The sequence below is a fragment of the Schistocerca serialis genome, chromosome 9 (assembly GCF_023864345.2).
Source record: "Schistocerca serialis cubense isolate TAMUIC-IGC-003099 chromosome 9, iqSchSeri2.2, whole genome shotgun sequence".
Taxonomy (NCBI): Eukaryota; Metazoa; Arthropoda; class Insecta; order Orthoptera; family Acrididae; genus Schistocerca; species Schistocerca serialis.
Genome location: NC_064646.1, coordinates 367,014,498 through 367,040,458, shown reverse-complemented (window position 1 = coordinate 367,040,458; position 25,961 = coordinate 367,014,498). Strand labels below are relative to the sequence as shown.

General features: G+C 43.2%; 1 protein-coding gene across 1 annotated transcript in view; it reads left to right on the top strand.

Moving 5' to 3' along the window:
* LOC126418568 (aquaporin AQPAn.G-like) overlaps window positions 1-25,961 on the top strand; it is a 192,282-nt gene that overhangs the window by 12,737 nt on the left and 153,584 nt on the right. The window contains exon 2 of the mRNA XM_050085385.1: window positions 3,481-3,714. Coding sequence (XP_049941342.1) covers window positions 3,705-3,714 — 10 coding nt within the window. The 5' untranslated portion in view covers window positions 3,481-3,704. The remainder of the gene's footprint in view (window positions 1-3,480; window positions 3,715-25,961) is intronic.

The following is a 25,961-nucleotide window of genomic DNA, read 5'->3' as shown; positions in this document are numbered from 1 at the left end:
GGATACGACGGCTTTATGATACCTTTCCCAACTGAATCAATGCGTGGATCGAGGTCAGAAGGAAAGCAAAGCCCTACTGATAAATGTGCTGATACTGGCAAGTTCTTTGAAAATTTGACTAGATGCGGAAATAACATCATATTCCGTCTTACCTCGTGAAGTTAAATTTCATTTCCTCCTCCTCTTTCCGGTGTTTCACTTTTTGTGTCATGCAGTACATTTTTAACGTAACACAAACACAAAGATAAGCGGAGTTAAAAATCAAACGAAATATTGCATAGCTAGTCACCGGAGACCATGGGTCCCTTGATCAAAATACATGAAAAATGTCCCAGAACAGCCTCTTTTATGTTCACCCTGTGTATGTTAGAAACGAAAGGAGTAGCCCTTAAAATACGTCTCTCGTCTCGATTGTGAAAAAAGGAAGGAAGGTAAGGATTTATCGCCTAATCAACATTGACCTCACAGAAGACGGGCCACGAACTAAGATTGTCAAGTGGGGAAAGTATAATCGGCAGTGGCCTGCTCATTGTATTCTCCTCAAGAGTTTTAGGCATCAACGAGAACCGTTCATCAACACGGCCTGGCACGCATTTGAACCCTGCATCTCAAGACTAACAGTAAATATCGCGTGGTGTTTAGAATCTCGACGGTTTAAGTGTGGTATCTATTCCGAACAGTGTCCCACTACGAAAGTTTTGGCGTAATGTCGACATCGAGATCATTAGAGATGGAGAACTCGCTTCATTACACGACGACATGGGGAAGATTCTACCTTGGTGTTTCAGTAGTCGCTGTTACAGTATTCAGCTGAAGTGATTCAGGCAGGTCGTTATCATCACCATCATCGTCTTCACTTCCAGGTACTAGGCTAACTGAATGCTCCGTATTCAAAGTTTGTTGATCCCCTCTCATTTTGAGTTCCCCACGGTTTCTTCTTCCTCTCGACCCACGTCTCCACAGTCTTTTATCTAACATACTGCTCATAAGGCCTCCCCAACCCTTTGTGTAGTTCTGTACTATATTGTTTACCCCCTTAAACTTCCTAATTTTTTCATTCCTAATCCGGTCTTGGCGTGTGCAAGCTTTCACTGTTGTTAAAAATTTCATTTAGCTGCCTCTAGTTTGCATACATCCCTCTTTGCAATTCTATTCTATATCTCTTCTCTTTCTAAATCCGTTCTTTAGAGCTCTGTGAATACTGCCACATATATACTGCAGGTGATGAAAACCGTTGTCCATATCTCTGATCACTTATTTCGTTTCCTAAATCATTAAAACTATTGACTTATTCAATTATTCTGTCATAGATAATTTTGATCTGATTGGTCCAAATCTCTTAAATGCAGTATTATTTACATGTTGTATTCATTGCCCAGCAGGTACAAATCCTGTATGAGACGTAGTATTTTTCATCGTCGAAGTAAACTTATCGTACGATCCCATACTGTGATACCTGTAACGCAGGATGTATTTCCTGTTTCCCTCTTCTTAAGATGTCGAGTGCGTGCTGAAAAGTAATGCCTCCGAAATTTTTATGTGAAAACTCTTAAAGACTTTTAAATAGTACATACATTATTGCCGTTTTATATCTTTGTTCTTCATGTCTACACGCTTTTTGCTCAACATAGTGTTCCTGGCAACGAACGCATTTCTGACAGCGAGAGACCAGTTAGTTGATACAATCACGATAGAATGTCTGACTTTGTCGAGGGATCCCAAACCTCACCTCTGCGTTACGCTCCACCACTATCAAAGTGAAGTACCCTAACACGTTGTTTAAGTTGTGGGAACAGATGGAACTCCAAAAGAACGAAGTCGTGACTGTATGAAGGATGATCGATGACAGTGAACCCAAGGCGTCGTCTTGATGGAAATATCGCAGCGCTCGTGTGTGTTCTGGCATCGTCATTGTCACGTACGTACGCGAAATCTTCGAGTCCTAAACTCGATTACAGCACAATGTTCCTCGCCCGCCGATGTAGTTACACTACACGCTACCATATTAGACGCTACAATTCAGAGCTCTCTAGAGGCACAGGCCTGCAAATATAGAGGAATCAAGAATAAGTATGCAGAATGTTACTAACGTTTGTATTTTTAGAAAGCGTTGAGAGTTTTCACATAAAAAATTCGGTGGAATTACTTTTCTAGACACCCTCGTATATTTTAAATGACGTCGGTGATAAATTGCCACTGGTTTGAAACCCTGATTCTCAGTTGTGACTGAAATTCTTGCATCACGTAGACCGTAGAAGCCCTAAATTAGGACTGTCATCGCCTTCTTAAGATCAGCCCAGCATTTTCGCATGTCACACAGAAGTTCACTGAACATCCAGAATGAGATTTTCACTCTGCAGCGGAGTGTGCGCCGATATGAAACTTCATGGCAGATTAAAACTGTGTGCCGGACCGAGACTCGAACTCGGGACCTTTGCCTTTCGCGGGCAAGTGCTCTACCATTTCAGCTACGGGGCGTGAGTCGGGTAGCTCAGATGGTAGGGCACTTCCCCGCGAAAGGTAAAGGTCCCGAGTTCGAGTCTCGGTCCGGCACACAGTTTTAATGTGCCAGAAAGTTTCACTGAACATGTTCGTAACGTTGTAGCGACAGCCAAAAAGGAATACAGGTCGTATAACTCTCACTCAGATCCGTCAAGAAAGTGGTCAAATAAATTTTTATTTGCTCACAGTTGAGGTTCCATACCTGTAGAAATCTCAAAGCAAATCAAATTGTGGGATTTAGCCACCCCCTTCCCCTCGCCCCCCCTCCCCCCACATGCCACTAATTGATGCATCATTCTGATTATGTATTCTCTAGACACGTAGCCGATATCATTCTGTAAATCTTTTAAGATGATATTTTACAAAAGTTTGTTTGCAACACCCTTCCTTGTCGTAGTAAATATGCGTAGGAGCTCTCCCTCGCCCAATTCCTTGGAGTCATCAGAACGTCGCCACTGGTTTATATTGATCATGTCTTCTGCGCAGAACATATCTGATATTTCTTGTCTGCAATGGCATGGACGTCGAGTTTATATACAAATGCTGAATAGAAATACAGTCGAGAACACGTCCACTTACGGAACACTAGTAGAAATGGCCACGTTTCAGTTTCAGATCACATTTTTCCAGTACTACCACACCAGAAGTATCTGACAAAGCTTTGATTGCTGTTCCAAAAGGTGAGAAAGTACTTAGCATTTTTGTGAAATCATGCCTTGTTCTGTCGCACACCAGCGAATGAACTGCTCCAAATTGGCGAGCAAAGCGGCCTTTCGATCCACTCCCAGCTTGATAGGAATGATCTTAGCGCCTTGACCGTTTTATCTCTCATATGTTTACGTAGCGCGGCTGCAAATTTAAGCCACGATAGCACGTAATCTGAAACGGAGCGTCTGCTGGTAGCCTGGTGGCGTAATCTTCAACATACATATACACGAGTGACGTGCGCCAGCTTATATCAGTGTTTGTTCTGTGCAGGGAACAGAGGAATATGGACCCCGCTACACGGAGCTCACCTCGTGATTAGATACCGCTCCACGTCGATATTCGGATCCTATCAGTCTGTGATTTAGTGGCCTGTTAATTCCGGCGATAGCTACGGATTCGCTAGATTTCGGCTTTCCACCTGCAGACTCCAGACATCGCGGCGATAACGACCGACCGCTGGAGGACGTCCTAGTCGCTGACACTACCACAACACCATGCCTCTAGGTAAGCGAGCGCTTGCGGCTTCGTATACTGTGTATTTACGATTTAAATTAACCTTTCAACATTTTTAATGGAAACCTCGAAATTCACGCCTGTTTGGTAAACTTATTATTAACATTTTTCTTTATTTCTTTACGGAGGCACTTGTGACCGATAAATCAACAAGTATCTTCGTACAAAAAGCTCCCTATCATGTAACAATGTACGTGGATATTCGCTCTCTTCGATATCACAAAAACTGAGCTTCATGGGATGAGATCTATTTTAGTTATTTAAGGGGAAAACAGCTTCTATAAGGCGTTAGAATTATGTGGATACTTTAAATTTATGGTATTCCCATCGCTCTCTGACACAGTAAAAATAAAATTAATTTCTGAAAGGTAATACTTCTTGACACTGAATGAAAAAATCCTACATACAATTGATGATCATATATTTATCGTTATTAACTGAATGTTGTTCTTATACAAAATTTAAACTTTTTAGTTACTCTGGTATGTGTTACTTCTGCACCGATTTCCAATCGGCGCATTTTTTTTTAATTTTTTTTTTTACTACGCTACAGAATAGTTCGTATTTCCCTTCACATTCACCACCGTGAGAGATTTAATTCAGCATCCGTTCAAACAAATTAATGTTACTAGGCAGTTTTTCTTAACTTTTTCTTGACCATTGCTTAGAATCACAATCTTTTAAAAAATATGTTTGCTGCTAAGGTTACTTACTTTAATAATCAATAGATATTTTTAACTCCTCTGATTTGTTCCTGCTCTCTGATTTTCTGACTAACTGTTATTCTTAAGAGCAATGTTGAACATATAACTTTAATGACCTAATAATTAATTTATCAATATTTCTTAGAGCATTAAATGTTGTATTGATGTAGAAACTTAATATTCTGTTCAAGTGGAAATGTAATAAAGGTAATTATTTCCAGAAACAATATTTTAGTCAAGTGAATTTACATCTCACAGCATCAGATTCAACTGAGCAAAAAATAAACAGTGTTTGATGAGCGAATGACATCTTCAGTGTCGGAATATTGTGATCAATGACTTTTATTTAGGTACTGAGACCGCAAGGATGGTGGTTTGTCACACAAGAACTTGGTGTATCGTATCTGATTTTAATGAACGATATTTCGTCTGTCTTATCTGACCTGAGATTATTGTTAGATGCACACTGATCATATACTGCAGAGGTGATTCACAGACACACACAAATGCTACGGAGATTTAATAAATAATTTCTAAAAAAAAGTATTTTGTTGTAGAATTTCTTTGGTAAATCAGCAGGTAATTTACACCATTTGCAGGAAAGTGTGGGAGTTCCTGTCACCTACATTTATCTTAGTGTACAATCATTTCGTTTACGAGTAATCTCCGTTTCGGTCTGCGATACAGATACATTACAAGCTCACATAAAAATATACTGTACCTTGTCTTAAATAAATAAACAGATAATATTTGTAAGCGTTGCAGCAGGCTATATTTACTACTCACTTCGTGGAATTGTGTTTTCCGCTGTTAGATGATATGTTTTCGGTTTTACGATTGCGCTTTTATGACTTTTTTTTCTAGTCACCTAATCGTCTTCATTCCGGACTACAAACGGTGATTAACACTATATTCACTGTCGACCACTCAAATTGTTTTGCCGGTCTCGGAAAAACCCCAGGAATACGGTCCGCGATGTCGGTCGGCGTGGGCCAGTTCATTCTTGGGAGTAGTGCTCACACAAGCGGAACCGTTGCTTCTGTTGTGCGGGTGAAAGTGTAGCTACTGTGAGTCAGTGCGGGAAACCTCGGTAACTACAGTTTGCCGCAATTTCGTTATGTGTAGTCGAATCCAAGAATGCAGGTCCGAAACGCGTTGTGCACCCAGTCTTATTTCCAAGTGAAACGGCTATCGTCTCGGTTTGGAAACAAACTTGCACTACTGAAGAACTGAATACGAAAAATCTTCCGTACAGACGGACGCAACTACCCGTAGCAATGTCACCGCTCGCATTCCCTTAAAGGCTTGAAGCGGACGGGAAGGTCCACGGTAAGTGGTGAATGTTGTTGTTCGGGTCTGCTGCGCTTGCTAACGGGTCATCTGTTTTCCTGTGACGGTACGTTTTCTCCCAATAAGATAAATTCGGACCGCGCGACCTAGGACACCTTGTCACGGCCGTGCGGCTCCCCACATTGGAGGTTCGTGTCCTCCCTCGGGTACGGGTATGTGTGTTGTCCATAGCGTAAGTTAGTTACATTAGATTAAGTAGTGTGTAGGCTTACGGATGTACCCGTGGTCTAAGGGTAGCGTCTTTGATTCAAAATCAAAACGTCTTCGGTCCCGGGTTCGATTCTCGCCACTGTCTAAATTTTTGATAAATAGCATTGGCGGCCGAAGACTTCCGGCATAAGAAGTCTGCCTCATTTTGCCAACGGCCTTGTCAAAGAGGGCGGAGGAGCGGATAGAGGTTCAGGGCACTCTCTTGTCCTAGGGGTGGGAAATTGCCCCTAAAGGCGGAAGAATCGGCAATGATCAACGACATGAGGATGCAGAAGGCAATGGAAACCACCGCATTAAAGACACGTAACGTGTATCCACAGGACATGTGGCCTGTAATTGAAGAAGTGTCATGATGATCTCTCCATTGGCAAAAGATTCCAGAATAGTCCCCCATTCGGATCTCCGGGAGGGGACTGCCAAGGGGGAGGTTACCATGAGAAAAAGATTGAATAATCAACGAAAGGATAACGTTCTACGAGTCGGGGCGTGGAACGTCAGAAGCTTGAACGTGGTAGGGAAACTAGAAAATCTGAAAAGGGAAATGCAAAGGCTCAGTCTAGATATAGTAGGGGTCAGTGAAGTGAAGTGGAAGGAAGACAAGGATTTCTGGTCAGATGAGTATCGGGTAATATCAACAGCAGCAGAAAATGGTATAACAGGTGTAGGATTCGTTATGAATAGGAAGGTAGGGCAGAGGGTGTGTTACTGTGAACAGTTCAGTGACCGGGTTGTTCTAATCAGAATCGACAGCAGACCAACACCGACAACGATAGTTCAGGTATACATGCTGAAGATGAACAGATAGAGAAAATGTATGAGGATATTGAAAGGGTAATGCAGTATGTAAAGGGGGACGAAAATCTAATAGTCATGGGCGACTGGAATGCAGTTGTAGGGGAAGGAGTAGAAGAAAAGGTTACAGGAGAGTATGGGCTTGGGACAAGGAATGAAAGAGGAGAAAGACTAATTGAGTTCTGTTACAAGTTTCAGCTAGTAATAGCGAATACACTGATCAAGAATCACAAGAGGAGGTGGTATACTTGGAAAAGGCCGGGAGATACGGGAAGACTTCAATTAAATTACATCATGGTCAGACAGAGATTCCGAAATCAGATACTGGATTGTAAGGCGTACCCAGAAGCAGATATAGACTCAGATCACAATATAGTAGTGATGAAGAGTAGGCTGAAGTTCAAGACATTAGTCAGGAAGAATCAATATGTAAAGAAGTGGGATACGGAAGTACTAAGGAATGACCAGATACGTTTGAAGTTCTCTAACGCTATAGATACAGCAATAAGGAATAGCGCAGTAGGCAGTACAGTTGAAGAGGAATGGACATCTCTAAAAAGGGCCATCACAGAAGTTGGGAAGGAAAACATAGGTACAAAGAAGGTAGCTGCGAAGAAACCATGGGTAACAGAAGAAATACTTCAGTTGATTGATGAAAGGAGGAATTACAAACATGTTCCGGGAAAATCAGGAATACAGAAATACAAGTCGCTGAGGAATGAAATAAATAGGAAGTGCAGGGAAGCTAAGACGAAATGGCTGCAGGAAAAATGTGAAGACATAGAAAAAGATATGATTGTCGGAAGGACAGACTCAGCATACAGGAAAGTCAAAACAACCTTTGGTGACATTAAAAGCACCGGTGGTAACATTAAGAGTGCAACGGGAATTCCACTGTTAAATGCATAGGAGAGAGCAGATAGGTGGAAAGAATACATTGAAAACCTCTATGAGGGTGAAGATTTGTCTGATGTGATAGAAGAAGAAACAGGAGTCGATTTAGAAGAGATAGGGGATCCAGTATTAGAATCGGAATTTAAAAGAGCTTTGGAGGACTTACGGTCAAATAAGGGAGAAGGGATAGATAACATTCCATCAGAATTTCTAAAATCATTGGGAGAAGTGGCAACAAAACGACTATTCACGTTGGTGTGTAGAATATATGAGTCTGGCGACATACCATCTGACTTTCGCAAAAGCATCATCCACACAATTCCGAAGACGGCAAGAGCTGACAAGTGCGAGAATTATCGCACAATCAGCTTAACAGCTCATGCATCGAAGCTGCTTACAAGAATAATATACAGAAGAAGGGAAAAGAAAATTGAGAATGCGCTAGGTGACGATCAGTTTGGCTTTAGGAAAAGCAAAGGGACGAGTGAGGCAATTCTGACGTTACGGCTAATAATGGAAGCAAGGCTAAAGAAAAATCAAGACACTTTCATAGGATTTGTCGACCTGGAAAAAGCTTTCGACAATATAAAATGATGCAAGCTGTTCGAGATTCTGAAAAAAGTAGGGGTAAGCTATAGGGAGAGACGGGTCATATACAATATGTATAACAACCAAGAGGGAATAATAAGAATGGACGATCAAGAACGAAGTGCTCGTATTAAGAAGGGTGTAAGACAAGGCTGTAGCCTTTCGCCCCTACTGTTCAATCTGTACATCGAGGAAGCAATGATGGAAATAAAAGAAAGGTTCAGGAGTGGAATTAAAATACAAGGTGAAAGGATATCAATGATACGATTCGCTGATGACATTGCTATCCTGAGTGAAAGTGAAGAAGAATTAAATGATCTGCTGGACGGAATGAACAGTCTAATGAGTACACAGTACGGTTTGAGAGTAGATCGGAGAAAGACGAAGGTAATGAGAAGTAGTAGAAATGAGAACAGCGAGAAACTTAACATCAGGATTGATGGTCACGAAGTCAATGAAGTTAAGGAATTCTGCTACCTAGGCAGTAAAATAACCAATGACGGACGGAGCAAGGAGGACATCCAAAGCAGACTCGCTATGGCAAAAAAGGCATTTCTGGGCAAGAGAAGTCTACTAATATCAAATACCGGCCTTAATTTGAGGAAGAAATTTCTGAGGATGTACGTCTGGAGTACAGCATTGTATGGTAGTGAAACATGGACTGTGGGAAAACCGGAACAGAAGAGAATCGAAGCATTTGAGATGTGGTGCTATAGACGAATGTTGAAAATTAGGTGGACTGATAAGGCAGGGAATGAGGAGGTTCTATGCAGAATCGGAGAGGAAAGGAATATGTGGAAAACACTGATAAGGAGAAGGGACAGGATCATAGGACATCTGCTAAGACATGAGGGAATGACTTCCATGGTACTGGAGGGAGCTGTAGAGGGCAAAAACTGTAGAGGAAGACAGAGATTGGAATACGTCAAGCAAATAATTGAAGACGTAGGTTGCAAGTGCTACTCTGAGATGAAGAGATTAGCACAGGAAAGGAATTCGTGGCGGGCCGCATCAAACCAGTCAGTAGATTGATGACCAAAAAAAAGGCTTAGGGACCGATGACCTCAGCAATTTGGTCCCATAAGACCTTACCAAAAATTTCCATAAATTTGGAATTAACTGTCCCCAGATGTCCACATTGACAGGAGAAAGGGGATGGTTAATACGAACAATAAGTGTCTTCTTCCCGCGGGATCGACACGTTAATCTGGATCTCTACTGCTAATGGTAGAGAGAGCCCCCCGCCCCCCCCCCCCCCCCACATACCGTCAACGGGATGGACGGCATTTCCGTACATCTGTGTGCGTCTAGTATTATCCCATGGAAAGTGTGAGAATGTTTTCGAAATGTTTGCGAATCATATAAATAGGGCAAGGCGTGGATACCAGTCCGGTACTCACCCAGTCGGCTGTGAGAAACGATCTAAAAACCATACGTAGGCAGGCTGACACGCCACACATCGGCCCTCGTAGTTGATTCACCGCACGGTTATCCTGGCGGGTATAAATACGAATGCCGACGTCTAAGTCAAAAGTCAGTCATTTTGCTATATCAGTCATGATTCGTTGAAAGGTCTCAACGTCTAAAACATTTCGGGAGTTCTTCGGATCTCGGGGATGTGGGATCCGATCTGTAGAGAGTTCCTGTGTGTAGAAGGCTGGTCGTGGTCGAAGGTGATACTCGAAAACGTCTCACGTTGCTGTAGTCATGTTAGTGGTACGACGATGGAAAGTTTTCCTCCTAGCAAAGGAGTGTGTGGGCGTGGAGCTTTCACCAATTTTTTTTAAATTCTTATTTTTGGAGGCGACTTTCGAGACTTGGTGTGCGCGCGTGACTGGCCATCTCAGTACTTTATTACAGCGTCGATCTTTCAGCTGTCTGGAGGTATGTTCTCCGACGCACCGTGAGTGAATGTAGCATGAACAGCGGAATGTGATGATTCTATTTCGATACGTACCCTCCACCACGTGCCGGATTGGTTCATGCAGAGGTCAGTGTGTAGATTGATACATTTATTAGAGGTAGGGGTGCAAATGTGGAAACCCAGTTTGTTTTTGTTGTATAAAACAAATTTTTACTTCTCTTTCAGCTTCAAGAATTAGCCAAAGTTAATTCATAATGTTTTAGCAATGAATGTAATATTATGAAACACAAAAACTAAATATGTTAAAAATTAAAAAAACCTTTTCTGCTTGCACAACTCATTAATTTTTCAAGAAGTGCGGGTAATGTGGAAACGCCTTAAATTTATGGGAAACTGACTACTTCAAACGAAAACTACTAAAAATTTTAGAAATGTTTTATTTTATATTAAATTTAAATTACACAAATATATTTTTAAACGCAACTGTAATAGAAAAATGCTTCATAAGCGAAGTTCAATTGCAAAAATCGCATATGTAAATATCTCCTTCATTTCTGGCACAGAAAGAGTGACTCCACTCCTCACACATTACACACTTAATCCACAACTCTCCCCGAACGTCTTTGGAAAATGCGCCTCCACAAAAAATACAAATGGCATCTTCTTCACTGGGTTTTTCTTCCCCAACTGGGAGAACCAAATCTGACACTCCTGAAGGGACAGTTGGTGCAATGGGCTCTTCATCTGAATCCTCGGGTAACTTAAGGAGTGTTTACTGTACTCAGCTTCCAAAATATCAAAAAACATGTCTACAGCTTCTTTGTTGAACCCGTTTGCTCTCGAGAATGACGTCCCCATAGGTGGATTGTGAGTTTATTTCTGTGTCTTCTAAGAAAAAGGTCAAATAAAGCTCTACCTGCAGCATTTGAAGTAAAAGGATCAATTTCTTTCCGCTGGCTCATATGCCTTTGTCTTGACATCTAATCTGGTTAGGCCATAGAAGCGATCATCCATTTCAATGAGATACTGTACCAACTGTTTCTCAATAGCATCAGGTAGTACAGGCTTACGTCCAAGTCTCAAAGAAACACATTCTTCAGGTGACATATCACTATGCACAAACCTTTGAAGTGTCGTCTGAGGTACGCTGAAAGTGTTTACTGCTCCTCTTAACCACATATGCTTTTCCCTTAAGGCTATTGTAGCCTTAATCATGTTTCCAGCATCCCACTTCTTCATAATAGCTCTTGGTTTCCGATCAGTTAGCTTTCGTGGCATCTAGAAGCAGACGCGAAACGCATTGGAAGTAATGTATTTGATGTTGGTATTGTGGAAACATTTCCACAGTGCCACCGTATGTATGGTTCCACATTACCTACACAGTGGCCATTTTAAATTTAGGTAGATTACATTAAGCAACTATCCATTTAAGGTTGACAAACGACTGCTAAAACCTTCTATGCACCTCCCTTTATAAGCTATCAGACGTAAAGAAAAGATAACTACAAAGTATGTAGATAAAAGTAATACCAAAACTTATCTCGAAAAAGGTTTAGAACATGCGCGAACTTAAACTGCATCATTGTTCACGGCGTCTGTTGTTCAACTGACTGATAACCCTCTACCGTGACAAACAGGAACTATTGCAACAATTTATGGCTGCCCCGCTACAGTGCAGCACTCTGCAGGTCAGATACTAGACGTTTCCACATTACCCACACGCTCCCACATTTACACCCCTACCTCTACTCTTATACGAATTCTGTCGCTTTTTAGGGTTCCGTGTGTCAGCAGATGAAAACTGAACCCTTGTAGGATTATTTTGTTGTCTATCTGTGTGTCCGACCGTTTTCCTCAGGAACCCTTTGGCGTTCAAAATGGTTCAAATGGCTCTGAGCGCTATGGCGGTCGCGCAGTTCCAGACTGAAGCGCCTAGAACCACTCTGCCACAACGGCCGGCTCCCTTTGGTGTATGAAGTTGAAATTTGTGTCACGTACTAAGGTCTAAGACCCATTCGACCTGTAAAAGTCTTAAGCTTTTGAATCAATGAAATCAAAAGGTAAGGCCATTTATGTCAAACATTTTCACACTCATCAGAACCTATAGGATGATTACTGTTCACCTATAATCTTCAAATTTGGTAAGCAGAAAGGTTTTACTGTAGAAGTGAAGGAAAAATCCGAAAATTGTTAATTTATATCACAAAGAAAAAAATGTTTCGTCGTTTGTTACCCGCCTGTCTGTCAGTTATGCCCCATTCTTCAAAATTCTCAGTTTCCGGGGTGGATGAACTATCTATATTCGTAATTAAATTTGTATGGAACCCTCGGTGAGTGAGTCCTACCCGCACTTATCCAGTTTTTTAGCCTTTTGTTCATAGTTTGTTAACACTCTTGGCTTAATAATAATACTGCCGGTTCTAGAACTACACCAAAGGGAAACTTTTTTACAACAACCTAACTTTTCACCTTGAATATAAACGTACGTAAAATTCTTAAGCGTGACCACACACTCCTCCTAACTAGTCGTAGATACACTCCTGGAAATGGAAAAAAGAACACATTGACACCGGTGTGTCAGACCCACCATACTTGCTCCGGACACTGCGAGAGGGCTGTACAAGCAATGATCACACGCACGGCACAGCGGACACACCAGGAACCGCGGTGTTGGCCGTCGAATGGCGCTGGCTGCACAGCATTTGTGCACCGCCGCCGTCAGTGTCAGCCAGTTTGCCGTGGCATACGGAGCTCCATCGCAGTCTTTAACACTGGTAGCATGCCGCGACAGCGTGGACGTGAACCGTATGTGCAGTTGACGGACTTTGAGCGAGGGCGTACAGTGGGCATGCGGGAGGCCGGGTGGACGTACCGCCGAATTGCTCAACACGTGGGGCGTGAGGTCTCCACAGTACATCGATGTTGTCGCCAGTGGGCGGCGGAAGGTGCACGTACCCGTCGACCTGGGACCGGACCGCAGCGACGCACGGATGCACGCCAAGACCGTAGGATCCTACGCAGTGCCGTAGGGGACCGCACCGCCACTTCCCAGCAAATTAGGGACACTGTTGCTCCTGGGGTATCGGCGAGGACCATTCGCAACCGTCTCCATGAAGCTGGGCTATGGTCCCGCACACCGTTAGGCCGTCTTCCGCTCACGCCCCAACATCGTGCAGCCCGCCTCCAGTGGTGTCGCGACAGGCGTGAATGGAGGGACGAATGGAGACGTGTCGTCTTCAGCGATGAGAGTCGCTTCTGCCTTGGTGCCAATGATGGTCGTATGCGTGTTTGGCGCCGTGCAGGTGAGCGCCACAATCAGGACTGCATACGACCGAGGCACACAGGGCCAACACCCGGCATCATGGTGTGGGGAGCGATCTCCTACACTGGCTGTACACCACTGGTGATCGTCGAGGGGACACTGAATAGTGCACGGTACATCCAAAACGTCATCGAACCCATCGTTCTACCATTCCTAGACCGGCAAGAGAACTTGCTGTTCCAACAGGACAATGCACGTCCGCATGTATCCCGTGCCACCCAACGTGCTCTAGAAGGTGTAAGTCAACTACCCTGGCCGGCAAGATCTCCGGATCTGTCCCCCATTGAGCATGTTTGGGACTGGATGAAGCGTCGTCTCACGCGGTCTGCACGTCCAGCACGAACGCTGGTCCAACTGAGGCGCCAGGTGGAAATGGCATGGCAAGCCGTTCCACAGGACTACATCCAGCATCTCTACGATCGTCTCCATGGGAGAATAGCAGCCTGCATTGCTGCGAAAGGTGGATATACACTGTACTAGTGCCGACATTGTGCATGCTCTGTTGCCTGTGTCTATGTGCCTGTGGTTCTGTCAGTGTGATCATGTGATGTATCTGACCCCAGGAATGTGTCAATAAAGTTTCCCCTTCCTGGGACAATGAATTCACGGTGTTCTTATTTCAATTTCCAGGAGTGTAGTATCGTAGATGCAGCAATTCAACTGTCGTCTTGAGGACGCACGTGAAGAATGTTATGTCGTACACTAGATATTGGTGCTGATCCTTGATCGTTGGAAGATTAACACATGAAAGTTCACTCTCCTTTTCAGTCCTAAGGACAAGTGGCCATCCATCCCATAAACGTCTTCCCGCTTAATACTGTCTGAGGCATGGTCATGCGGAGCCACTTCTGCTAAATGTACGTCCTAGGGCATACAGATTAACGTTGGTGCATGAATACCTACAATTAGCACCCAGAGTGCTGAGGAAGGCTTTCTTTCTTCCCACGTCTTTTGTAATGTGGCGTCGCGCGGTCCGCCGTGCGTTCATGGTCGCAATGCGCTTGCTCCTAACGAGCGCAGCAAGAGAGCTAATTGATCGCTACGCAAACGACAGCATACGCCACCTAACATGTTCCAAAACGCCGTGTGTAACAACGAGACTTCTCCGGGGCTGATACCTTGGGTTCTAGTGATGACAGAAACCTACGTTGAAGTGTTTTGTGTAGCCCTTGGGCTACGGACTGGTTGTATTCGCAACAGAAGGATCGTCTTACTATAACTATCCAACAATAGAGGGTCAATTTTTTAGTATTACACACTTCCTGTAGCTTAGGCAACTGGAACAAGTCAGTTGGTTCTTTTTGCATTAGGTGTGGTCTATGATACTTCATATGGAGGCACCATTTAGTTCATGGGCGGTTCCTGATAAAAAGCGAAAACAGCACTTTTCACCAGTTTTTCGTCGTCAGCAGCGGATATCTAAACAATTAAAAGCATAGAATTGCTCATATTTTAACGGTATATTCTTCAGGCATTTTTCTAGGAGTGCCATCTTCCCATTTCTCTAAAATCTTTATCCGTTATCGAGAAACACCCTGAAAACTTGGCATTTGGGTATCAAGACCGAGCCGTAAGATTCCAAGACGACTATGCATAGCTAACTTCAGTACTTTTTACGATGTTTTCCTAAGATCTCAATCTCGAACAAATTCGAAAAATTTCTTGATGTATTTATCCGTTTTCGAGGCAAATAAGTTCAAATTTGTCCTACTTGTACACGTAAAATATCTGGAACCGCCCGTGAACTAAATGGTGCCGCCATATGCCCCTTAAGATGTATCATCGACCACATATAAAGCAAAAAGGACTAACTAACTTGTTCCAGTTGCCTAAGCTACAGGAAGTGTATAATATTCAAAAATTGAGTCTGTATGGTTGGATAGTTATAGTAAGACGATCCTTGTGTAAGGCGGAAACGTAGTTTATAAAGTGACCAAGCGTGGGGAAACATGCTGTAAATTGTCTCCGTTATCATCAGAATGGTTCTGAGGGCCCCTTGTTGTAATAGTGAAAGGCATGGGAACGTTTTGTGCAGATAAAATACGGTTTGAGGTGTAAAATTTGTTTTGCGTCATTTCAGTTTCGCATAAGTAAGGTATCAAAATTTGAATGACCCATAAATTTGTTTTCATGTGAGTGACATGCCCTGCAGTGGCAGGTGAAGGATGGGAACCAATGGAAAAAAGGCGAATATACTCATGTTTAAAACACTGACTGGAAAGTGGGGTAGTAACTGTGGGGTAGTAACTGCCTCATTCTACCTTCCTCCTTTCTCAAAAATTTTGGCTATCGTAAATATTCGCGCTATTTTATGCTAAGGCAGAAGGAGACAGTGGCAGTTGGAAAGAGACACAGAAGTAATAAATACTGGAATATGGTTTGAAAGAACGAAGGAGATAAGGACAGTGTGAGAAAAGAGGGGGATACAGTGGCAGTGGAATATAGTTGACAGCGGCAGAACAGTGTTTGGAAAGGAGCGAAGAAGGCGGTGCCAGTGGGCAAGAAATAAAGAGAAGGAGAAAGTGCAAGTTTTTGAGCGACAGTGAGACAGAATGTGTGACAATGATAACAAGGAAGAGAGAGACAGCGACAGTGAAAAGAGACGGCAGCAATGGGAATGAATGAATGAGGTAGTAGCAGTAAGGGAGAGCAAGAGGGAGACGGTGACCTACTTTTCAGTCAGGATCATATTGGCCTTTTTTGTGCTCCGATAGGAGCATATTTTCTCTGGCAATCTAACAGAACATAAATATACACCTTATCTGATCTCAGGTTGAAGCTTTACATCACTGGCGGTTAATGACTTGTCTCCAACTGTTTCCATACATTCCACTCAGCCGAGTTGTTGATTCCACTTTTATAAGCGACTGGCCCAATCGTCTTCTTGAGGTGATGCAAGATGTATTGCGAACTCGCTACCTGGACGACCCAGTGAAGTATCGGTATAACGCCTATACTTGTAGCTGAGTTCGACTCCCATTGCCCGGTACGTCCTCTGAAATACATTTGTTTTTCAAGCCCTGCACTCATATTCCTCATGCCTTATTAGTCCATCAAATTTACCACATCTCAAATGCTTTAATTCTCTTCTTTTCCGGGTTTCCGACAGTCTGTACTTCAGACGTACACTTTCACAAATTTCATCCTCAAATGAAGGCCAATCTTTGATACCAGTAGACTTCTCTTCGCCAGGAGTGCCCTCTTTGCCATATCTAGTCTGCTTTTTGTCTGCTCCTCTCTTCGCCCGTAACACATTATTTCGCCTTCAAGGTAACCGAATTCCTTCACTTCGACTACTTCGTTGTCCCCAATTTTGATGTTAAGTTTCTCGCTTGCTTCACTTCTGCTATACCTCTTTACTTCCGTCTTTCTCCGATCTACTCTCAGTCCGTATTCCGTGCTTAGTAGGCTGTTCTTTCCACTCAGTACGTCCTGTAATACATCCTCCTTTTTCAGCGAAACTTATCGTTGGTATGTTTTCATCCTGAAGTTTAAAATGTGTGTGTGTAAATTCCTAAGGGATCAAACTGCTGAGGTCATCGGTCCCTAGACTAACACACTACTTAAACTAACTTCTGCTAGGAACAACACACACATCCGTGCCCGAGGGAGGACTCGAACCTCCGGCGGGAGGGGCCACGCAATCCGTGATATGACGCCTCAAACCGCGCGGCCACTCGGCGCGGCCTGAAGTTTAACCCCCACACCTGAACCGTGATTGCACAGTAGTGGTAAAAGACAGCATCCTTGTCGTACACTTATCTCAATAGTAACACTTCGTTCTTGGTCTTCCATTCTTATGTTTCACTCTTGATTCTTGTACATCTGTATATAACCAGTGTTTTAAAATAGTTTGCACCTATTTTTCTCAGAATTTCGAACGCCTCGCACCATTGCACACTGTCGAACGCTTTTTCCAGGCCGGCAAATCCTATGAACATATTTTAATTTTTCTTACGTCTTACTTCAATTATTAGGCACAATGTCAGAACTACCTGTCGGTACCTTTCCCTTCCGTGAGGTGTCAGTTGAGCAATTGGCATACATCTAAGATGTTATGGATCCGTTCCTCGGTGACCTCCTGGGAAGGAAAGCTCCTCATAAGATCATTCAAATTCAGAGAAACAATCTCGTGCAGTGGACAATATCTTAATAAATGAAACTCACTAGAGGTCAGCCAATTAAGCCTGAAATTATGGTTACCACACGTAACATGGATATATTAATGAAGGTAGTCATCAAATTACAAAAGGAAACTAGCGATCACAATAACAATTTTGGTTATTGCCGTAAGACGTGAAGCAAAATGATTTACCCACTAAAACCAGCGTATAAATAGTGGGCAAGAGATTGAAAATACCAACTACAACATTGCACAAATTAGTGGACACATGAAACATAACATGAATACACAGTAAGTAATGCAATACCTTTTTTTTAACGCAGGTTGGTTTTATTCTGGATTCAAATACACCACATTCTTTTTTCAACATCACCTCCGTTCAACGCGACTGCCTTATGCCATTTACTGAGAGGTCCTACATGTCCGCTTGTTCTCAGTCTCTAATGACGTCTGCTTCCCTTGTTTTGTTTTGAAACATTGGCTCCCGAAATTTGACAGTATTATTTTCTATGAATCTCAGCTCCTTACTTGTTACCATCCGATTATCCCAATTCATCTAACTTCTGAGGATAAATATGCATTAATACCTTTCTCACCCTCTATGATGTACAGACAGTTATTAATTCAATATTTTTAAATAAAGTCACATATTTCAAAGGCGATCTTTCTGCTTTCTAAGTCACTTACTTGAATTGATTCTCCTAGATTACTGAACTTTTGAACTTTTGCTCTTAGAGTAATTGTTGCTAAGCTCCTGGGTGAGTCTTTGACGATCTACTACTTCTAAACAGATTTTTACTCTCTTCTTTTGTCTTTTCATTTACAATATACAGTTACCCGGCAGTTTTTCATTTTACGATATACAATGACCAATCATTTTACTCCTGTAGTTTGTGTCCTGATAAAGATGTTATTAACGATATTTTATAACACTTCTCTTCTTTCATTCTAAGAATTTCCTTCATTTTTGTAAGACCTAACTCAAGAGGATTGGAAGTGAATAACAACATTCTCTTCATCTGAGTTTAAATACCTCATCTTGACTCCGTTATTGTGAAATATAGATTTCCTTTACGTTTAGTGCGCGTATGAGAGCTTGTTTGCGCCATATTTTTCGCGTAGCGATTACGGAGATAAGGCTAACGATCAGAAGCGTGCACCTATTAATTTCCTCATACTGCATCTGCGAACTTACATGCTGGTACAGCTTCAAGTAACGCTTGATTTGTACGTAATAAATTTATATAATTGTAATAATTATGTTACGTTGCTTATTACGAACAGCCATCAAGTTCATTAAGTCAAGATTACCAAAGAGTATTATTAAAGTTTTATGAATTTCGAACTGATATAAATGCAACTACTTGAGCTACATTTCGATGTATATGTGCACTCCAGTATTGACAATCAAAATCCGGAACGACATTATTGAAGCGGTGTTTTATTACCATATTGGATAAATCTTCGATAATGAGTTTTATATATTTTATTATCTGTCAGTGCACAGTATGCCTCGCCACTACAGCTCGTTCCAGTCCTGTGATGTCTTTCTCTTGACAGGAAAATCGTTTCGCCTCTTCTACTGACTGTTCCCCAATATTGGTACATAGCGAATCGCTATTCTCCTTTCTGCTAAACTTCGTCAATTTCATATTAACTCTGTTTAGCATACATGTAATATCCTTTCTAAATTGTAATCCCATTCCAATCAACTGTTTTTAGTTACGTGTAGGAAGGCTACATCTTGTGAGGATCGTAGAAACATTATTAGTAGTATGATAGCGCACGGTGCCGATATGTTCCAGAAAACCGCGAGTGAAAATGTGACTTTTCAGTGGGCTGTACATTGGATTCTATTGATCACACAGAGAAGGGGTCAAGTGTTTTGGGTAGCCTTTGGCCTAGCGACCATTTCTATACCTGTCGGAAGAATGGGCATATTGTAGCTATCCTACAAGACACGGTCAAAATTTAAACATTACACATACCCTTCAGCTCAGGCAAATTGAGCAAATTGGTTGGTTCTTTTGTTTTGCATTAGATGCGGTCTAAGATGGACATTAGACAGCTTATATAAGCAGCACTTGTTCATGAGAAGTTCCCGAGAGAACTCCGGAAAACCATGATTTTTGGGTACGAAAAGTGCCAGTCGTGGTGGTGGCCACTTCTATAATTTCTATTCATGGCAGATCGCCGAAATTTTTAGCATCTGTTTTTAAGACGACATTCTCCGGGAACTTCGAAGATTCTTTTTCTACACTCCTGGAAATTGAAATAAGAACACCGTGAATTCATTGTCCCAGGAAGGGGAAACTTTATTGACACATTCCTGGGGTCAGATACATCACATGATCACACTGACAGAACCACAGGCACATAGACACAGGCAACAGAGCATGCACAATGTCGGCACTAGTACAGTGTATATCCACCTTTCGCAGCAATGCAGGCTGCTATTCTCCCATGGAGACGATCGTAGAGATGCTGAATGTAGTCCTGTGGAACGGCTTGCCATGCCATTTCCACCTGGCGCCTCAGTTGGACCAGCGTTCGTGCTGGACGTGCAGACCGCGTGAGACGACGCTTCATCCAGTCCCAAACATGCTCAATGGGGGACAGATCCGGAGATCTTGCTGGCCAGGGTAGTTGACTTACACCTTCTAGAGCACGTTGGGTGGCACGGGATACATGCGGACGTGCGTTGTCCTGTTGGAACAGCAAGTTCCCTTGCCGGTCTAGGAATGGTAGAATGATGGGTTCGATGACGGTTTGGATGTACCGTGCACTATTCAGTGTCCCCTCGACGATCACCAGTGGTGTACGGCCAGTGTAGGAGATCGCTCCCCACACCATGATGCCGGGTGTTGGCCCTGTGTGCCTCGGTCGTATGCAGCCCTGATTGTGGCGCTCACCTGCACGGCGCCAAACACGCATACGACCATCATTGGCACCAAGGCAGAAGCGACTCTCATCGCTGAAGACGACACGTCTCCATTCGTCCCTCCATTCACGCCTGTCGCGACACCACTGGAGGCGGGCTGCACGATGTTGGGGCGTGAGCGGAAGACGGCCTAACGGTGTGCGGGACCGTAGCCCAGCTTCATGGAGACGGTTGCGAATGGTCCTCGCCGATACCCCAGGAGCAACAGTGTCCCTAATTTGCTGGGAAGTGGCGGTGCGGTCCCCTACGGCACTGCGTAGGATCCTACGGTCTTGGCGTGCATCCGTGCGTCGCTGTGGTCCGGTCCCAGGTCGACGGGCACGTGCACCTTCCGCCGACCACTGGCGACAACATCGATGTTCTGTGGAGACCTCACGCCCCACGTGTTGAGCAATTCGACGGTACGTCCACCCGGCCTCCCGCATGCCCACTATACGCCCTCGCTCAAAGTCCGTCAACTGCACATACGGTTCACGTCCACGCTGTCGCGGCATGCTACCAGTGTTAAAGACTGCGATGGAGCTCCGTATGCCACGGCAAACTGGCTGACACTGACGGCGGCGGTGCACAAATGCTGCGCAGCTAGCGCCATTCGACGGCCAACACCGCGGTTCCTGGTGTGTCCGCTGTGCCGTGCGTGTGATCATTGCTTGTACAGCCCTCTCGCAGTGTCCGGAGCAAGTATGGTGGGTCTGACACACCGGTGTCAATGTGTTCTTTTTTCCATTTCCAGGAGTGTATATCGTTATCCGTTATCCGTTACCGAGATACAGAGGTTCACAGTTACCGTAGGTATTGGAGAAAACCGCAAAAACCATATTTTAGCGTTTTTTCACCATGGGCCGCAATTATCTAAGTAACTACCCGTACCACATGGCTCAAATATTAATTTTACATCCTTTACACTTTCATCTAGAAACATCATTTTCCCATCTGTTTTCGTTATCAAGATACACCCTAAAAAACCCTATTTTTGGGTTACACAAGTAACAATTGTGGGGATGGCCACTTCTAGAATTTCTGTTAATAACAAATATTTGTAATTTTTACCATATGTTCTTAAGATGATGTTCTCGAGGAAACTTGAAACCTTCTTTGATGTATTATCCGTTACCAAGCTCCAGAGGTTTAAAATTACCGAACTTATGCAAGTAAAACACGCACGTAATATGCGGTCTGAGGCATAAATGTTGTTTTAACGGATGTAGTGAACACATGGTAAGGGTTTTAGGGTAGCTCCTATGATTCTGAGGTCATAAAACTGCGCTTTTAGTCGCCATTCTTTCACCAATAAAACTTTGTGTCGCACTGTCTCTGTATAATGAACACATCACGCCCATACAAACAGATCGAAAGTGGTAGTGCGGTGACTTTTTAGGGTCTTAAAATGCTTGAAAATAAGTTAAATAGTCCTGTAAAAATTATGGAAAAGTAGAAAGACTGCAGTTTCAGTAAACTGTTTCTAATGAAATTTTTATTCTTCAAGATACAAATCATAAGTCGGGCGGCGTTTTCTATGGACCGCGATCGATAAGCAAAGTATCGAGAAAAAAAGTAAAGCAAACGATTTGGGTTTGCTTTATATTATGCGTACATCTTTGATGTTTATATGTATATAAAGTGTCGGAGAATGCAAAAATGAAAATAAACCGTTATAAATGTGTTGACATATAGAATTCCTTTTATACTGCATAAGCAGCACACCCTGCTGTAGCTGCCGGAACACAAAACTACCACCTCTGAAAGTTTTCTACCCTATAGTCTTGGCAACAACAGTACCAGAACATGTATTTCACTGTCAAAGATATTATATGAATTTCGCTCATAATTTTGGACTCGATCATTTTCGGACCTGAGTTCCTTATCTCAAATTGGTACAGTTACCCTTCTCCGAGGTCCGCCCGGTTAGCCGTGCGGTCTAACGCACTGCTTTCCGGGCGGGAAGGCGTGCCTGTCCCCGGCACGAATCCAGCGGATTAGTGTCACGGTCCGGTGTGCCGGCCAGTCTGTAGATGATTTTTAAGGCGATTTTCCATCTGCCTTCGCGACTCAGTTACACTATGTCGTCGATTGCTGCGCAACACTGTCTCCACGTACGTGTACACCATAATTACTCCACCAGGCAAACATTTGGGGTTACACTCGTCTCGTGTGAGACGTTCCCATGAGGAGGGGCGGGGGGAGGGGGGTCGGGTCCACTGGGGGCCGAACCGCACAATAACACTGGGTTCGGTGTGGGGCTGCGGTGGGGTGAGTGGACTGCTGTAGCCTGTTGTGGGGTTGTGAACCACTGAGGGCTATGTCGGGGACGAAGCCTCTCCGTCGTTTCTATGTCCCCAGTTCAACACAACACAATACAATACCCTTCTCCGTCACCCCTGAATGTCCGTAACATCATCAAGGAATCATCCTGTATATGAGAATCGCCGTTGTTAATCGTAGCTAAATGAGTGATCTATTCAGTCCATCGTTTGCCCTTTCACATGAAGAAAATAGCTGTTACGGGTTGTTTTGTTACGACCATGCGCCAGAGGCACTGGAATCGTGTGAAGTACTAGTAATCTCGATAAATTAAATTGTACGATAAAATTAAGTATCCTACCGAGACTTGAACTCAGACGCTTGCAGAGTGTAGTGCTCTTACCAACTGAGCTGTACAGATATGAGTCACTACTCTCCTCCACAGCTTCATTTCTGCCAATAGCGATGCCCTACGTTATAGAAACAAATAGTACCGGGTGATCAAAAAGTCAGTATAAATTTGAAAACTGAATAAATCACGGAATAATGTAGATAGAGAGGTACAAATTGACACACATGCTTGGAATGACATGGGGTTTTATTAGAACCAAAAAAATACAAAAGTTCAAAAAAATGTCCTACAGATGGCGCTTCATCTGATCAAAATAGCAATAGTTAGCATAACAAAGTAAGACAAAGCAAAGATGATGTTCTTTACAGGAAATGCTCAATATGTCCACCATCATTCCTCAACAATAGCTGTAGTCGAGGAATAATGTTGTGAACAGCACTGTAAAGCATGTCCGGAGTTATGGTGAGACATTGGCGTCGGATGTTGTCTTTCAGCATCCCTAGAGATGTCGGTCGATCACGATACACTTGCGACTTCAAGTAACCCCAAAGCCAATAATGGCACGGAATGAGGTCTGGGGACCTGGGAGGCCAAGCATGAGGAAAGTGGCGGCCGAGCACACGATCATCACCAAACGACGCGCGCAAGACATCTTTCACGCGTCTAGCAATATGGGTGGAGCGCCATCCTGCATAAACATCGGACGTCCCAGCAGGTATTTATCAGCCAGGCTGCAGATGATGCGATTCTGTAACATATCGGCGTACCTCTCACCCATCACGGTAGCAATTACAAAACCAGAATCACGCATTTCCTCAAAGAAAAAAGGCCCAATAACGGTAAATGTGGTAAATCCAACCCACACCGTGACTTTCTCGTCGTGCAATGGAGTTTCCACGATAGTTCTGGGATTTTCGGTATCCCAAATTCTGCAGTTGTGGGTGTTGACAGACCCTCGGAGCGTGAAATGAGCTTCGTCGGTCCACAACACGCTACTCAACCAATCGTCATTGGAGATTGTCATGTGCAGTCACTGACGTTTTGCTGTGAACTTTTTTTTTTTTTTTTTTTTTTTTTTTACTCTATAAAACCGCATGTCATTCCAAGCATATGTGTCAATTTTCACCTCTCTATCTATATTATTCCGTGATTTATTCAGTTTTCAAATTTATACTGACTTTTTGATCACCCATTTCTCGGAGTCCCTGACCTACATACACTAAAGTCGGATGGCAGTTTCACCTCATTCGCTCACTCCGTACCTTTCACGGACTTTGCTTACGCAGAATGCGTCGTAATAGGGGCAGTGCTAAGTAGGTGTATATAAAGGGTTCAGTGGAATGTAAGAATGAGTATAGCTCTGCCGGATAATATTTAGTTGTAGAGATTGCGTGGTAGGTCTCGAAGAGTAAATAAAGCAATTTTAAGCAGACTAGAGAACGTGAAGTGCACGCAAGTCCCGTTACCATTGTCTAGAAGGCGAGAGGCAACTACCTTTTGAAGCTAAGATTTCGATATGAGTTTGTTCTGTGTTCGTAAAATGTGTTGCTTTCGCCTGGTTCTCCACAAGTGTAGGAGCGATCCGTAAACAGCCCTGCTTTCTCCCTCCATTCCTGTACGAGCCTCGCAAGCTTGCGTAGACAGGCACAGAGCTCACTTGCTAGCACCGAGTCGTAAGCGTAAGTCGTATGATAAAATATCCAGTCAAGAGTAGTGTGACACTGATGTGGTCTTTATCCCTCTAAACAAAAACAAAAAAAAATCTGCGACCTCTTTGGTTCAAATGGCTCTGAGCACTATGGGACTTAACAGCTGAGGTCATCAGTCCCCTAGACGTAGAACTACTTAAACCTAACTAACCTAAGGACATCACACACATCCACGCCCGAGGCAGAATTCGAACCTGTGACCGTAGCAGTCGCGCGGTTCCGGACTGAAGCGCCTAGAACCGCTCGACCACCGCCGCCTGAATCTTTATCTTACGCACAGGTTTTTATCAGTATTGATTTATATCTCTAAGATATTTCCAAGAGTAGTTCACAAAAATCTGTGTGATAAATAAAACTTAGAACTGACCAATTATTTAATTTAGGTGGGTGGAGGGTGGGGTTAGTCACGAAACACATATTTTGTGATCACTTAGGAGAAAGCCTTTCATAGGGCGCAACACAATCTAGTTACTCAAATTAGCGTGAATATTAATCACTAAGCCATATTGAGACTCCATCCTGGAGCAATGTGTCGGAGATACGTGTGCATTAAGGACGCATTAAGGACTATCAACAAAGTCAGAATCAGTGGAGACCTTCAACAATGCTGTACTCCATCACTTCAGCTATTCAGCACATATTCAGAGAAAATCTTCCAGGAAGCAGCGACAGGCACAAAAGCTCAGTCGCAAGTCCATAGAGTATCAATAACTTATACCTGTTATAGTGTTTACATGCTAATTCTGGCGAGCAATATAGTAGGTCTAGCTATGAAGCCTTTCGCTACGAATATATTTACATTAAAAGGTCTGACTGCACTTGCCACATTTATCTCTACGATGATCCGACCTTTCTGCAATATCCAGCATTGTCTTCGTCGGGAAAGCAAGAACATTTAGTACGACATAATATGCCCCCATAAACCACTGAATATTGTAGGTTAATAGACAAATATCATCAGTAATGAAACTAAATCTTTAAAAACAAATCTAGAACTAGAATTCGTATGACCGTCACCTCATCTCTTGGTAATTGATAATTAGAGCTGCTACTGAAGTTTAAGTAATCTGGTCATTGATCTTTGAACCCTGAACAATAGGTATGGACATAAAAATGCCGAGAAAAATTTTCTCGTAATGCTTTCAAGG